Source organism: Eptesicus fuscus, chromosome 8 (genome assembly GCF_027574615.1).
Source record: "Eptesicus fuscus isolate TK198812 chromosome 8, DD_ASM_mEF_20220401, whole genome shotgun sequence".
Lineage (NCBI taxonomy): Eukaryota > Metazoa > Chordata > Mammalia > Chiroptera > Vespertilionidae > Eptesicus > Eptesicus fuscus.
Window position 1 is genome coordinate 38,609,685 of NC_072480.1, and position 15,525 is coordinate 38,625,209.

General features: G+C 34.5%; 1 protein-coding gene across 2 annotated transcripts in view; it reads right to left on the minus strand.

Moving 5' to 3' along the window:
- KLHL1 (kelch like family member 1) overlaps nucleotides 1-15,525 on the minus strand; it is a 368,120-nt gene that overhangs the window by 99,014 nt on the left and 253,581 nt on the right. For both annotated transcript variants that reach the window (XM_054719843.1, XM_054719842.1), the window contains one exon: nucleotides 1,921-2,107. In XM_054719843.1, coding sequence (XP_054575818.1) covers nucleotides 1,921-2,107 — 187 coding nt within the window. The remainder of the gene's footprint in view (nucleotides 1-1,920; nucleotides 2,108-15,525) is intronic.

Consider the following 15,525-nt stretch of genomic DNA (forward strand, 5'->3'; position numbering starts at 1 on the left):
GGATGTACCTGGACATCATTTTGCTAAGCAAAATGGGCCAGTCAGAGAAAGACTACCATGTGATCTCACTTATATGAGGAATCTAATGAACAAAATAAACTTACAAACAAAACAGAACTAGAGGAATGGTCTTTATCAACAATAAAGAAAGAAAAATGTTATGTGCTCACAATACAATAATATACAGATAATGGATTATTGAATTGTACACCTGAAATCTATATAATTTTATTAACCAATGTTATGTCAATAAATTCAATAAAAAATAAATTATAACAACAGTTAATAAAAATGTTATGTGCAACTTTACAAATGGAATAGATTCTGTCTGGGTATTCTTTCTGCAGAATACAGTATTCTTTAAAAACAAATGTCCCTCTCTACTTTACAAAGTATGTGATTGGGCCCTGTGCTGTACAGCAGAGATTAATGCAGCATGGTATTGAACAGGAGCTATGGTTAAAAACAGCGCCACTCCTTTGTCCTTAAAATTTAATAAACGTGTATAAAACTGTTGCCCATTTATGAACTCAAGAGTTTTGAATGAACATATTTATTGGAAGTCACTGGAAATCAGGGTATTTACTTTTATAAGTAAAATGAATGTTATAATGTTACAATAAACTTTGCATACATCTACTCTAAGAGATGGCTAATTATGTCATGTGGCACATGTTATTTGCTGTTTATCACTCTCATAAGGACAATGTAGATACAGGTTAATATTTGTTTTATTAACTTGAAAAAATTATTTGGCATTTAATATAATTTCTAATAACTTTTCAGTCAGATTTGTACCTGATGTTTCCTGTTTTAGCACTTTAAAAAGAGGGTTTTAAACCATTATACCTTTCTTTCAAAATTTCTGACATGTTCTCTTAAACTTTAAGATATAAGTAATAGAGCATATTAAGGAGAGAGAAATGGAGGACACAGGACGACAGGGAAGGAGAGAGAGAACAAAGAAGTGAGATTAATGCCATTTTTGTAGTTCTTACAGCAACATATTATTTACACTTTAAACGTGATGGTTATGCTTATTATATGTTATTATTTTAATGCTCATTTAATATGATAATTACTGGAAATCAATATCCCAGTTAATAAGAGTTAGACTTTTGAAAAAATTAAACTACTTAAAAGCATTTAAAATCTATAAGATCTGTCCATTAAGACTAAAATGGGAATGCATCATTCCCTATTGATGATATTACATTGTTTTCTAATTATATACATTATTATTACTTAATATATTTTATTGATTTCAGAGAGGAAGGGAGAGGGAGAGAGAGATAGAAGCATCGATGATGAGAGAGAATCATTGATTGTCTGCCTCCTGCATGCCCCCTACTAGGGGTAGAGCCCACAACCCCAGCATGTACCCTTGAATGGAACCGAATCCAGGACCCTCAGTCAGCAGGCCAAAACTATTAAAACTATTAAATTTGTAAGTTATAACTGTCACAATTTACACTTATTTGTAATTGTTTATTTATTTGACTGGCTTCTGTGTGAAATTCAGAACGTCTCACAAGCATAAACTTTCCACATAATATTGCTTTTAACAAGCAAGTACCTGGCGACATTACCTTTCCTTTACTTAGAATGGAAATACAGTTCTAAATATGTCCAAAAACTATTTGGCCTGTGCTTCATAAGTGCTTTAAATCCCCTTTTTTATTTCGTATGAAATTTGAACATAATGCATTAGAGTTAAAGGATTTAAAGATGCATAAGAAGCAGAGGCAGCAGCTACAGACTAAAAATAAGAGGTGTTTTCTAATTGTCCTCTTAATCTTAAATCTTAATGGATAAAACAAAATTTATGGGAGTTTGTTGACATTATATAGATTGCAATGTTAAAATTGTGTCATGATATGACATAAGGTATGTTTTACATATAGATCTAGATTTTTATACCTTTGTTGTTATCCATTCCTCCTACAGCATACAGAGTTCCAACTGTAGATTTTCTAGGTTTAGTTCTTGGACTTTGCATTAAAGTTCTTCTTTCTGGCAATAGATGATATTTCATTGCTTCCAGAATCAACTTTTGACATTCCAGATCATTCTTAAATAATGCGTGGTTTTCTAGATCAGCCAATATCTGTAAAAAACACACAAATACTGTTAACGCTTTATGGAAATGTGCATATGACATCAGTAGTTAAAATTAGAAGCTTAATGTCTATGATATTACCCCTTTATTGAGAGATATACAGAATGTAATAAGAATTAATTATATTGACAAATAAATATAAGTAAAATGCATGCCTTCTAAAAGAAACAGAATGGATATTGTTTTCCATTCAATATTTTTTATTATCACTTTAGGACATAGTATAAAGAACCTTCTAGAGATCTCTTTTCCATTTTTTTTTCTCTTACAAAAGCTGTTTATAAATCAAATATACTTCCTGTGTTGGCCATAAACATGTCTGGTGAAAGAAATTAAAAAGTAGTTTTCAGCAAATTAGTTCCTAACAATCCTATCATAAATACTGGGTAGGGCAAAAGTAGGTTTACAGTTGTTCATATGGAAAATAACACAATCATTAATAAATAATAATCCTATCTAATAAAAGGAAAACATGCAAATTGATCATACCTCCACTATGCCCACAAGCCATGCCCACCAGCCAATCAGGAGTGAGTATGCAAATTAACCCAACAAATATGACAGTAGCCACAGAGCTGGAGCAAGCAGGAGGCTTGGGTTGACCCCAGTGATGGAGGAAGCCAAGCTTCCTGCCCACCCTGGCTGGCCCTGACCTCTGCTCAAGGCTATAAAGTTTCAATTATAGAAGATAAATAAATCCCAGGTACCAACCAGAGCCTCCACTTGGTTCTCCAGGGGGCATGGCTAGCCTGCAAACCACCACAGGCACCTCGCCCAGGCCGCCCCATGACCCAAGAGAACCCCCACCCTGATCCGGGACACCCTTCAGGGCAAACCAGCCGGCCCCCACCCATACACCAGGCCTCTATCCTATCTAATAAAAGAGTAATATGCAGATTGACCATCACTCCAACACACAAGATGTCTGCCCCCATGTGGTCAAAGATGGCTGCCCACATGTGGACACAAGATGGCCACCACAAGATGGCCTGCAGGGGAGGGTAGTTAGGGGTGACCAGGCCGGCAGAGGAGGGAAGTTGGGGGCAACTGGGCTGCAGGAAAGAGCAGTTGGGGGGGACCAGGCCTGCAGGGGAGGGCAGTTAGAGGTAACAAGGCCTGCAGGGGAGGGCAGTTAGGGGCAATCAGGCTGGCAGGAGTGTGGTTAGGGGGTGATCAGGCTGGCAGGCAGAAGTGGTTAGGGGCAATCAGGAAGGCCAGCAGGTGAGCAGTTGGGAGCCAGCAGTCCTGGATTGTGAGAGAAATATCTGACTGCCCATTTAGGCCCAATCCTAATCTGGCAGTTGGACATCCCTTGAGGGTTCCCAGATTGGAGAGGGTGCAGGCTGGGCTAAGGGACACCCCCCCATGCACGAATTTCGTGCACCGGCCCTCTAGTACAAGAATAAACTGTGTTTCACGTAAACCTACTTTTGCCCCACCCTGTGTTTACATATTTCCATTAAGATGTCCCAGGTACAGTTTAAATGCATTGCAGATTAGAAAACAACTCAATAAAAATGAAAAATATGGCAAAATAATAGTTTCCAATAGTGAAACTAATACTTTATTTTGAAAACTCCAGCACCTGAGAGAACAATAGAGTAAGAGCAGCAGTTTTAAGTTACATTATGTCTCTCTTGGATGCTCCAGGTTTTCCTCCCCACAAATTTTTCTGTGTATATGTCTTTGAACATACCTATAGTACGCTTTATTTTCTTCTTCCTCTATTGCTCTTTAGATTCTCTTTTTTCTTAATTCTTTAAGTATCACATTATCTTTCTTAATGAATCAACATATCATTTTGAGTGACAGTTAAATCTGTTATATAGATTTAGAAAATTAATAAGTAATTACTAAAGAATTTAACATTAGCTCACTGACCTTTTCTGCTACATTGGTAGGAAGTTGTACCTCATCTGAACACTAATGTTTATTGAATGAGTGAGTTAATATATGATGGCAGCATAAAATTAAATAATTACTTTTAATGCTATAAATTTAACCTTAATTAAGTAAATTTATTTAGTCTTTTTAATACATAAATTACCATTGGAGGTGCCAGAAAGCATATAAAAGACATATAAGATGTCAGAAAGAAAACCAGAATAAGTCTGAGGTTGAATAGGAGTATAATGTATTAAAGTTACCAGATGCTTTGGAATATGGAAGGGAAGATGTTTAATTAAATCCAGGATATGTTTCTCTTCTTGTAAATTAAACCCAAGTTTCCTTCCTATCAAATTTCATTTTGAAGACTAAATAAGAAAAAAAAAAATAGAAAAGGGTGAAGGGATTAAGTATGCAATAAAAACAACAACAACACACACACACAAAAATCAAACAAATAAAAGCAACAACAAAAGAAAAAACTCATAGACAGAGACAACAGTATGTTGATTACCAGAGAGAAAGGAGGTTGGGAGAGGTAGAAGAGAGTAAAAGGGGGATAAACGGTCAAGATTTGGAGCGATGAGCACACAATCCTATATAATAAAGAGAGAATATGCAAACTGACCATCACTCTGCCACAAAGATGGCGGCACCCACAGTGGAGGCAGGGGGGTTTCCGTAACACAAGATGGCTATGCCCACAGGGGAGGCTGAGTTCCCGTAATGAGCCTTAAGGAGGAATCAGCAGGTACCTCAGGCTTTGACCCCCACCCAGGCACCAGGCCCAGCACCAGGCTAGGGGACCTAAGGCTGCGCCCCTGGCCCTGGTGCCAGGCCAGGGAACCTGAGGCTGTGACCCCCACCTGGCGGGGCTTGACAGGGGATCTCAGGCTGCGTCCCCTACCCGGCGGGGCTTGACAGGGGACCTCATGGTGTGCCCCCTGCCCTGGACCTGGCTGAGGTAATTCAGGCCACACCCCTCACCCCTGTGCTGGGCTAGGGGACCTGAGGCTGCACCCCCTGCCAGGCAGGGCTTGACAAGGGTGGGACTGGCAAGTCTGGATCTAGCCCAATGGGGGGGGGCCTGGCCAGGTCTGGGTCTCGCACAATTTTGAGGCGCACGTGGGTGGGTGGGGACTTGACTCTGGGTCTTGTGGTGTGCCCCAGACTCTGACAAGAGGAAGATTTTTATATACATTTTACTAATTTTCTTTCATCTCTGACAGTTCTATTATAGAGAAAGGGCAAATAGCAATATTAAAATATTTTCTCTAATTAATCCCCTTTTAATGTGCATGAATTTCGTGCACCTGGCCACTAGTCTATATATATAAAAACCCAGCAACTGAATGGTGGAACGACCAGAATGACTGGTCGACCAGTCACTATGACATGCACTGACCACCAGGGGGCAGATGCTCAATGCACGAGCTGTCTCCTGGTGGTCAGTGCACTTTCACAGTGGGAGCAGCTGCTCAGAGGGTGAGTCTACAGCTTCTCAGCTGACTGGGATGAGCGGCTCCCACAATGGGCCAATCCCCGCAGGGCATGCCTCCACCAGTGCACAAATCTGTGCACCAGGCCTCTAGTACAAAATACAGATAATGTTTCAAGAACTGCGCACTTGAAGTCTACATTATTTTATTAATCAATGTAACCCCAATACATTCAATAAAAATAAAAAATTCTAAAAGAAAAAAGACAGTATATCATAGGATAAGGGATCAGGATAAAGGATCTCCAGTGGAAATTTTTTAAATGAGCACTATTTTACTTTTTTAGTAACATTGTTCTTTTTAATTATCAAAGAGAATATCTATTTGTAACAAGAACCTGGTAGTCTATATAAACTTTAAAAATAAACCTGAGGGAGGAAGAGAGAGAGAGGGAGAGGGAGAGAGAGAGAGAGAAAAGAGAGAGAGAGGGAGAGAGAGACTTTAATGTGGCTTTTGGGCATTTTGATGTAAAAATAGATTTTTTGTACATCTAAGCCTTTTTCTTTCCTTAAAAATAAAAATATTTAGCCTTTAATATGATAAATTTATATATGTCTGAAAATGGCTTCCATCAATTCTTTTTTCTTTTCTCTCTATTTTTCACCTTTTATGAGAAAAAAAATCCAAATATATGCTTCTTTACTCTGTTTTTCCTTAGAAAAGTGTAACTCAGAATAAAAAATTTTACCTGTGAGTTTGAGTAATGGTATAGGTTTTAGATAAGTTGTAAATATCTTTAAATACGGAGGGTCATTTACATTATTAATATTTCATAGACTATTCTTGATATTTATATAACTCTTTAACTAAATAGCATTGATTCATTTTAGCTTAAAATGAACTGTATGCCTTATTGACTTTATTGCCACACAAAAATAACTTTAACACAATATTTAATTGGTATTAAATAGATTTAATTTTTAATATATTAAACTTTAGAAAAATTGTATATTAGTTGTATGGATCCAGCAGGGAATAATTAATTTAGAAAATGGTTTAGAAGTAGCAAAATACAAAATTATTTAAAAGAAATATCAATAAATTGTATCTTCTGTAATGGTTTGATTTTGTGACTTTTTGTAGTGCTACAAAAATATACTTATTGTGTTGGCTTACATTATCATTTTCATTTCCTTGGACAAATTTAAGACAATAGACTAATATTAAGTTGATTAATTAATGAAAATTCTTGAATAGTTTTTGATTTATAATTAAGAAAAGTTACAAAATGTTAGTTTATATTATATAATTTGTCAAAATAAAATAAAATGTTTCTTGGACAAAAATTAGAGAGGATTTGTCTTCCTGTTTCTAGTTTTCCTGTGGCAGAAAACAAATGTTATTCAGGCTAAATTATACTATTGATACAAAAGACTAAAGAGAAATAAGAATATGTATACAAGGTAAAAATTATTGATTTATTTGTTTCTTAAGGGAAAAGTTATAGCTTAAAAAATTATATAACATGATATATACATTGATAAAAACTAAAGTAAAAGGCTTAATTTTATCATCTATTTGAATAGTTTAATATTTATATATTTCTAAGCACATACATGCAAAGGTATATAAGGGTTACTTAAAAATTTTTATAATTAATGAGTAATTATAAAATAAAATATAAAGAATCCTGTAAAAATGATCAAAGGACAGTCAACAATAAGTCTCTAGGTTTGTAATACATTCAAGTAATAAGTTTTAAAAATTAATTGCTCTATGTTCATAGATGCATGCATAGTGAAAAGATATTATGAATTACTTATTTCAAACTATGGTATGGGAAATATACAAAATAAAATTAAAATTTGTATTATTTCTATAAAATAACCAAGGTATTCTATACTTAACTAATATTTTTCATTTTATTAACAAACCATTGTATTGAATGTATTAACTTTTGTATTCTTTTAATCATTTGACAAATTTCTATATTTAAAAAAAACTGAATTCTTCATTATTGTGTGTTTTCAAGTTATTATTTTTAAGTATGTCTTGCTTATGATATTATGACTAGTGTCTATATCATCTCTCTGACAACATTTTTAGGATTACTGTTCCATCCCAAAGTAAGGCACAAAGTCAGAATAATAAAATGGCAGCTGATTTTTAAACTTGAATTGTCTTTAGATTTTCTGGAATGATCCAAGATTAACACCAATATTGCTCCTCTCTATAAAATAAGAGACAGACCAGCCTGCATGGCTCAGTGGTTGAGCATTGACCTATGAACCTGGTAGTCATGTTTCAATTCCAGGTCAGGGAACATGCCCCGGTTGTGGGCTCAATCCCCAGTGTTGGGCGTACAGAAGGCAGCCCATCAATGATTCTCTCTCAGTATTGATGTTTCTATCTCTCTCCCCTCTTCCTTCCTCTCTGAAATCAATAAAAAATATTTTAAAAATAAATAAATAAATAAATAATAAATAAATAAATAAATAAATTAAAAAGTTTTTTTTTTAAATTCTTCGATTTTTAATGAAAACAACTATTGTGATAGCTTTTTGCTTGTCTAACTTAGAAAAATATCAATATGTTTCAATAATTGTATACCACTTAGAAATATATTCAAGTTTTTGTACATTATTTGTACAATAGTTATCTACACATTACATTTTATTCTAAAGAATCTACATACCAATGCCCTATGTAATCAAGGATAAACAGCAGAATTCAGTTTCCAAAAATAAATGCCCTTGAAAGTTTTTCAATATCTTCACTGTTAATACATTCTTAAACTTAGAATAATCATCAACTACTACCATTTAAATTAATTATATATTAAAACTCAAGAAAAGACTCCACCATTTACAGACAAATAATGTTTCAGAATATTTTGTCATTTAGATGATATACCAGAAATAAAAAAATCCTGAGACTTAATATGAAGGGCAGCATAAGTTATATTAACTATTAAAATTACATACAATTCTAAGAGGTTGATACTTGGCAGTCACTTTACAAATATGCTCTATTTCTTTGTAACCTTGATAGGTTTTTTCTGTGACTAAATAATGATCAGTGAGTTATAGCATAAACCTGTAACTGCAGAATAGAACATGGTCAAGAAATTTATATAAGAACCCTCTGTATGTTATTCAGCATTGACTATTATGAAAAATCAGAATAATTTATCCATTAATAGTTAGAACTCTGAACAATTACTTTGTCAGAGCATTCCATTTGCTAAAATGTTATGCAGTTTTTATTAGAATAAATATATTCTTTACAAATGTGTGCATTAAAACTTTTTCTTTTTATACATTGTTCTTAAGTTCCACTGATTTTACCACTAACTTTGCTTTGATTAGAAAGAAATAAAGCCCTAGCTGGTTTGGCTCAGTGGATAGAGCATCAGCCTGGGGACTGAAGGGTCCTGGGTTCGATTCCAGTCAAGGGCACATGCCCAGGTTGTGGGCTCATCTCCAGTGGGGGGCATGTAGGAGGCAGCCAATCAATGACTCTTTCTCATCATTGATGTTTCTATCTCTCTCTCCCTCTCCCTTCCTCTGAAGTCAATAAAAATATATTTAAAAAATGCAATTATTAAAACAATAGTTCTTAGAAATGTCCACTGTTTGCTATTACAATACAAATAATTAGTTCATTTATAAGGAATTTACCCATATGTTTAAAATATATTTGACTACATGAAAATATTGATGAGTGTTTTGATCCTGTTTGTTTACACATGGACACTCCTCAAAGTTCAGTTTTCTAAGAATATTTAGATGAATTTATTTCAACTGTTTGCAATATATTGAAAATTATGATTCTGAAACTATTGTTTCATCAGAATGGAATGAAGTATTCATGTAGCTAGATTTCACATTTTTCCAAATAATAAAATAAATTTTCATATAATTCAAAATTGTTCTTCTTCCTGTATAGATCACCTTAAGATGTCAAAGATGTACTTCTTTGAGATAATTTTGTAATGATTCTCTATACTAATCTACATATGAAGATACTTAATATTATAAATAACTACTTTATCATCATAAGCAAACAAAATCAAATACATGGATTCAGTTGTGCTACACAGCCTACTCTTATTATATAAAATGCATACAACTCTGATTTTATATCAAAAGAATATTTGCATTATAAAAATTAGCATTAAGATAACCTTCTTAAAGTGTCATAAATTAATGTTATTAAGCAAATGTTTCAGTAACACTCCCATAAATAAAAAAAATATCTATATTACATGCTATTTTTAAGTAAAAGTAATATTGCATGGGTAAAGGCATAATTTGACAGACAAGTAATGAACAGAATCTGTACAAAAAATAGGAAACACATCTATACCTTCCATTTGGTCATGGAATCCATTGAAAAATGGAATGCAATAGTGAATAAACATTTAAAGAAAGATAAATTGAAACTAGTTTACTATGGACCAATGAAAATATTGTCTCTTCTAACACTATATCCTTGGGCTATCAAGGTTATGAAAACATTCTCATATTCATATGAATGCGACAAAATTTCACATACTCCATGTTATTGCATAATATGTCAGTTTTGTTTTGCTACTGGGTATTGTGCTAAAAAATAAACTTACAGAATTTGAATCTATAAAACAAATTTGAGTCTTACTAGAAGTGACAGTCCTTAGAGAGCAAGTGACAGTTTTATATTCTTTCAAGTTTTCTGCTTGGCAAAATGAATAAAATGAAAGATAAAATATTACATGCAGTAAGCTGAGTGAAAAATGAATTTCTAATTCAATGTATTATAAATAGGTCTGATAAAAATAAAATATTACCAGGTATTTTAATTAAGCAGTTTTAAAGACATTACATGATCGCACTTAATGCTAAATAGTCTGTTTAACAGTGTAAGGTGATGGTGAAAGGAGAAAGTTCGGTTACCAAAAAACTTTGCAGCAACACAATAAATGGTGAGGTCATAGGTAGAGCTCACCCACTTCTCAAGGGAAAAACATGAACTATTTCATTCTTAGAAAAGTTTTCTGTATATCTACTCCCTTTCAGATAGATTTTCAAAGACAGAGGAAAATGGACAAGTGAACTGAAAATTTGGCAATATAAGTTAGTTGGTTCACCAATGCTCACAGCATTTCCTCAGTTACTATTTGAGTTTCTGCTGTGACTGGAACAGTACACGCTTGCACAAAGAGAAAAATAGTTGAACTATAGCCAGACTATCAGTCTGAAGCCTGAACGAAACTCATAAATATGAGTAGATAGATCCTCATATTACACTTAAAGTCCTGTAGGATTAGTTGAAAATAATTTTGGCCAAGGGCAGAATCACGAATTAAAGAGTCTGAAATATTTTTTTTTAATCTTTTTACTAGTAAAATCACTATTCTTGCTAAATTATTTGAGGATATTATATCTATTTTCAAATAAGTGAGAAAAGTAGATATAGTAGAGTTTCTGTTTTCTCTTTCAGTGCTATCATTAAAAACAACAACAAACACAAATTCCTGACAAGCTAAAGCTTGCATCAGTACAGCTGAATGATTATTGCTCAAGTGTTTGTAAAAACAAAAAGAAGCCATCTGTGAAATAAGGAGCAGGTTCATTAATTTTATTCTGAATTCAGAAATATTTGATTGCCTAAGAGGAAAAGAAATTGGCTAAGTTGACAGTACAAATAGAGAAGAATAATGACATCATCAAAACAAATAGAGCTCATAAAATTAACTCAAATAATAGTTTTATTAGCAACAGATGAAATGGGTTTAATGATGCTATCATTTATGATTAACTTTTTATTTATTTAATATAGGTTTACAGATTCATAGATATTTTGAAAACTCAGAATTTCTAAAAATGAAATAAGCGATCCTCTTCCCTGCTTGAAAATGTTCACTGAATTCTAAGTAGGCTCTAGACTTTGCATTCATTCACTCATTCATTCATTCATACATACATTCAGTCAGCACCAATTTTGTGCCAGGCGCTGTAATAGGTCCCAGATATCTGCAGCCTCTCTCATCACTAATTTATTCTACTCAAGTTCACCCTTCTTCCCATCCCTTAGAACACGTACATTAATGTGTTCATGCCTACACTATATTCAAAACCATGCATAATATCCTTATTGTTTGCAAGATATTATTCAACATTCTCAGACCAACATGCCAAAAATTCTATAATACAATTCCATATTAGATATCCACTCACTTTCAACAATAGTGCACATTACTCTATATTTCATAATTTAGCTCTACTGATCTCTTTAATCTGAGTAGATCATGCCTTTTTTTTTTTTAAAGGAATGTCTGTGTAATATTAAGTTATGACCCAATTCTAAGAGTCCAGTTTTAGTTCTTTTATTTAATTGAGGACTTACATAACTGCTCAGGCCATAGTGGACACAATTTGTTTTTATCAGTCAGATGAGACTTTAATCAAATGTCATCTGTGTAGACACTTAAGGGTTTATTAGTCATAGTAAGTCATAAACTTATAGGAAATCAGGAGAAATCAGGCAACTCTTGTTGGGTACCATTAACAGGGTTATAGGCTGCTAGAAATTGCTCCATAACTATTTAAGTGAATTATCATTTACTTTAATTATACTATTACTAGGGGCCCGGTGCATGAAAATTCATGCATTGGAGGGGGGTTCCCTCAGTCCAGCCTGCCCCCTCTCACAGTCTGGGAGCCCTCAAGGGCGGGAGGCAACCCGGTGATCAGGGGAAGACGACGCCCCCATCACACCTCTGCTGCTGCCACTGCCGGCAGTGCAAGCCTCAGCTGGCCCTGGTTACCTGAGCCTCCAGTGGCCCTGGGAGGCTGGGCAGTAGCCATCCAAGGCTCGCCTGCACCTTGGGCTGGCCCTGGGTGGCTGGGCAGCCACCATCTGAGGCTTTCCTGCACCTCGGGCCAGCCCTGGGTGGCTGGGGGACTAAGGAGACTGGGGAACTCTGGAGGCAGGCATGTGGTGTGGCCGGACCCGCCTGGGGGCGAGCCCAGCCGCGCCGCATGCCTGCCGCCCCAGTGGGGCGGAGGGGACTGGGTGCCGCCATCTTGTGGCTGTGGGCACCGCCATCTTTGAGGGCATGACAGTCAATTAGCATATTCCCACCTTATTGGCCTGGGTGTTGCCATCTTTGTGAGGGCATGATAGTCAATTAGCATATTCCCTCTTTATTAGATAAGATTTTTAAATGATGTATTCATTATAAAAGTCTAAACACATATAATGTATAGGCAAAAATATATTCAATATTATATCTTAAATTACTTGCATAAATTAATCATCTTCATAAATACATATATGGTCTTTCAGGAATCTTTGCTTAACAACCAAACAAATATTTATATTTTAAGTGATTTATCCCATATCCAGCTGATGGTATGCTTATTTCCAGTCATAGTAAATAGCAATATTACATTATACAAATGACTTGGGATCTTGTACACTATTTCCTTTCCTTTCCAAAAGCCATCTCACATGAACAATTTGTTACATTCTTATCAACTCTTTTTTGAAATTTTAAGAAAGATTAATTATTTGAAATATTTTATGTGGTACAAACAATAGTTCAGACTATTCCCACATAATACCTTAAATCATAAACTTTCAAAATTTACTGTCTTGCTGTCTCATTTTAATTTCTTGCATTACACTCGAAAGTATTTCCTAATGTAACTTAATACACCTAGGTGAGTATCATTTCCCACTGTTATCTCCAGACCAACCTTGTACTCTGACAAGGCTTTTCTATTTGCTATCACCCACATGAACAATTTGTTACATCTTTAACGTGATTTTTAAATCTTTGAACTCTCTGACTTTTATTTACTCAACTTGTTTTAAATGAACATTTAAAAGTGTATCTTTTCATATATAAATCAATATGCTTAGGACTTAAGACTATGATCTGGAATGTCCTCAATTCATGACCTAGTACTGTATTGCTTATACTTAGTAGTCACCAATAAAAAATATACTGTTTTTATCTTGCTTTTATAAGTTTATATATAGTTGCCTCATTTCTAAATATTAACTGTATTTATCTGAATTTTAAAGGTGAAATCTGGAAGAGTATATTTTTATAAAATTTGATTATTTTAATTTTATTTTGCAAGAGGATAATTGGAAAAGAGCATGTTCAAATGTGTGCAGATTCATCAGAGGGACCATTATTTGTGTTTATTCTTTTTTTAATCATTCACAAACACATTTCTGATTGGGAAACAGAGATCATAGTGCTTGGTAAGTTATCTCTGCCATCTCAGTGAGGAATCAGACATGTACACAAATTGAGAAGAATGTAAAGTGTACATTTATGTTTTGGGAGGATATCATGAGACTTATGATACAGAGATTTGCTTAATTTGTAGCACTGAATTAATTGAAGGCATTCTTAACCTTTGAGTCACATGTGGTAACAACTTTCAACTTGTTAAATACTATTGGAATATATTTGTATTATACTCTACATGACAGAGATACCTTAAGGCCCAGTATTTGTTTTTAGTGATATTATACTTGACATTATCATATTGTTTAATAAATATTATTAATGCATCAATAACATTTATCTTTTTCTAGAATAAAATTATTAATAGACCTTTTTCTTTGCCTTGCTGTTTACTTTTTAAAGATGCATAGCATGCCTGAAATTGTATTATATGTTAAATGAGGTACTCAAATCATAACCTAAATTCAAACCATCCTGTGGTAATTAAAATACTCCTGAAAGAATAAAACTTAATTGTGATTTCAGTGTGATCTTGCCTTTTTGTGCATTTTTCCAACATGAAATTTCTCTGAGTTAGGAGGTAATGCCCACATAATAACTATAGCTAACAAGTGCAATGGACTAAGTGCAAAGGTCATCCTCAAGTATACCTTCCTTGAAGTGACATATCTGTAAGTGGCCTACACACTATGTCCAGAAGTAACAACCACGAGCCTGTAAAGAGTACCTGGTGCTAGAAGAAAGATTGAAAATTCTTCCTCTGCTTCTTCCTTGTTTTATTTCAGAGACATTAATTCTGATGGTAAGAAGAAAATGATGATCCTGAAAGTTCTTTGACACAAATCTTTAGGAAAGCAATTGAAGAGACTGCATTCAGTACTGTTAGGAAAACTAGATTTTCCGATTTCAATAATAATGTGGACCTCGTATTAAATATTTGTTTTGCTTTAACCTTATGTTAATTATCTTTAAATAAAAGCCTTTTAATTTCTCTCACAGTAATTATAAGGTATCAGTTCGTACTTTACTTCCCTCCTTTCACTAAGATGGAGATAGAATTTTAATCACTGCATATTTGCAAATTTTCAGATTTCTTTAGATTTACTCTGATCAAAGCCCAACATACCTCTTTTGATCATCATCAGTGAACTAAGTTTCTATAAAAACATCAAGGTGGATGCATCTTGCAAGTCAATAAGGGATTATAATAATTCTCCCAAGTGATGTTAATTCCACTGAGCATACACTGTAGAGTTTCTAAAGTTTGCTCATGAAATGAGTTTTCAAACAACTTGACTGAACAAACTTCAGGGGTAAAATAAAATACACTGAGTGGACAGATTATTATGATCTCTGAATGCATAATAATCTGGACACTCAGTGTATATCCTATATAATAAAAGGCTAATATGCAAATTGTCCCCTCGACCAGGATTTGGACCAGAAGGCAGGCTGGCCAACTGCCCATGTCCCCCGTTCCCCCCCCACCCCCAGCCAGGCTGGCAGGACCCCACACATGCCCAAATTCATGCACCAGGCCTCTAATATATATATTATACTGAGTGGCCAGATTATTATGCATTCAGAGATCATAATAATCTGGCCACTCAGTGTATAAGAATTTTAATCTTAATACTAAGGGTTTTGAAATGACAGACACTTTGTGGTATGCAAAAAGTAATGTATAAGTTCCTAACAAATAATTTATAATATAATTTACATTATAATGGTAGGGCAGGACTGGGCGAGACAGGCAGGACACACCCTGGAGCCAACCTCCCTTGGTCTCTCGCTGCTGGCTGCACCTCAACTTGAGGACGTCTGCAGATTGA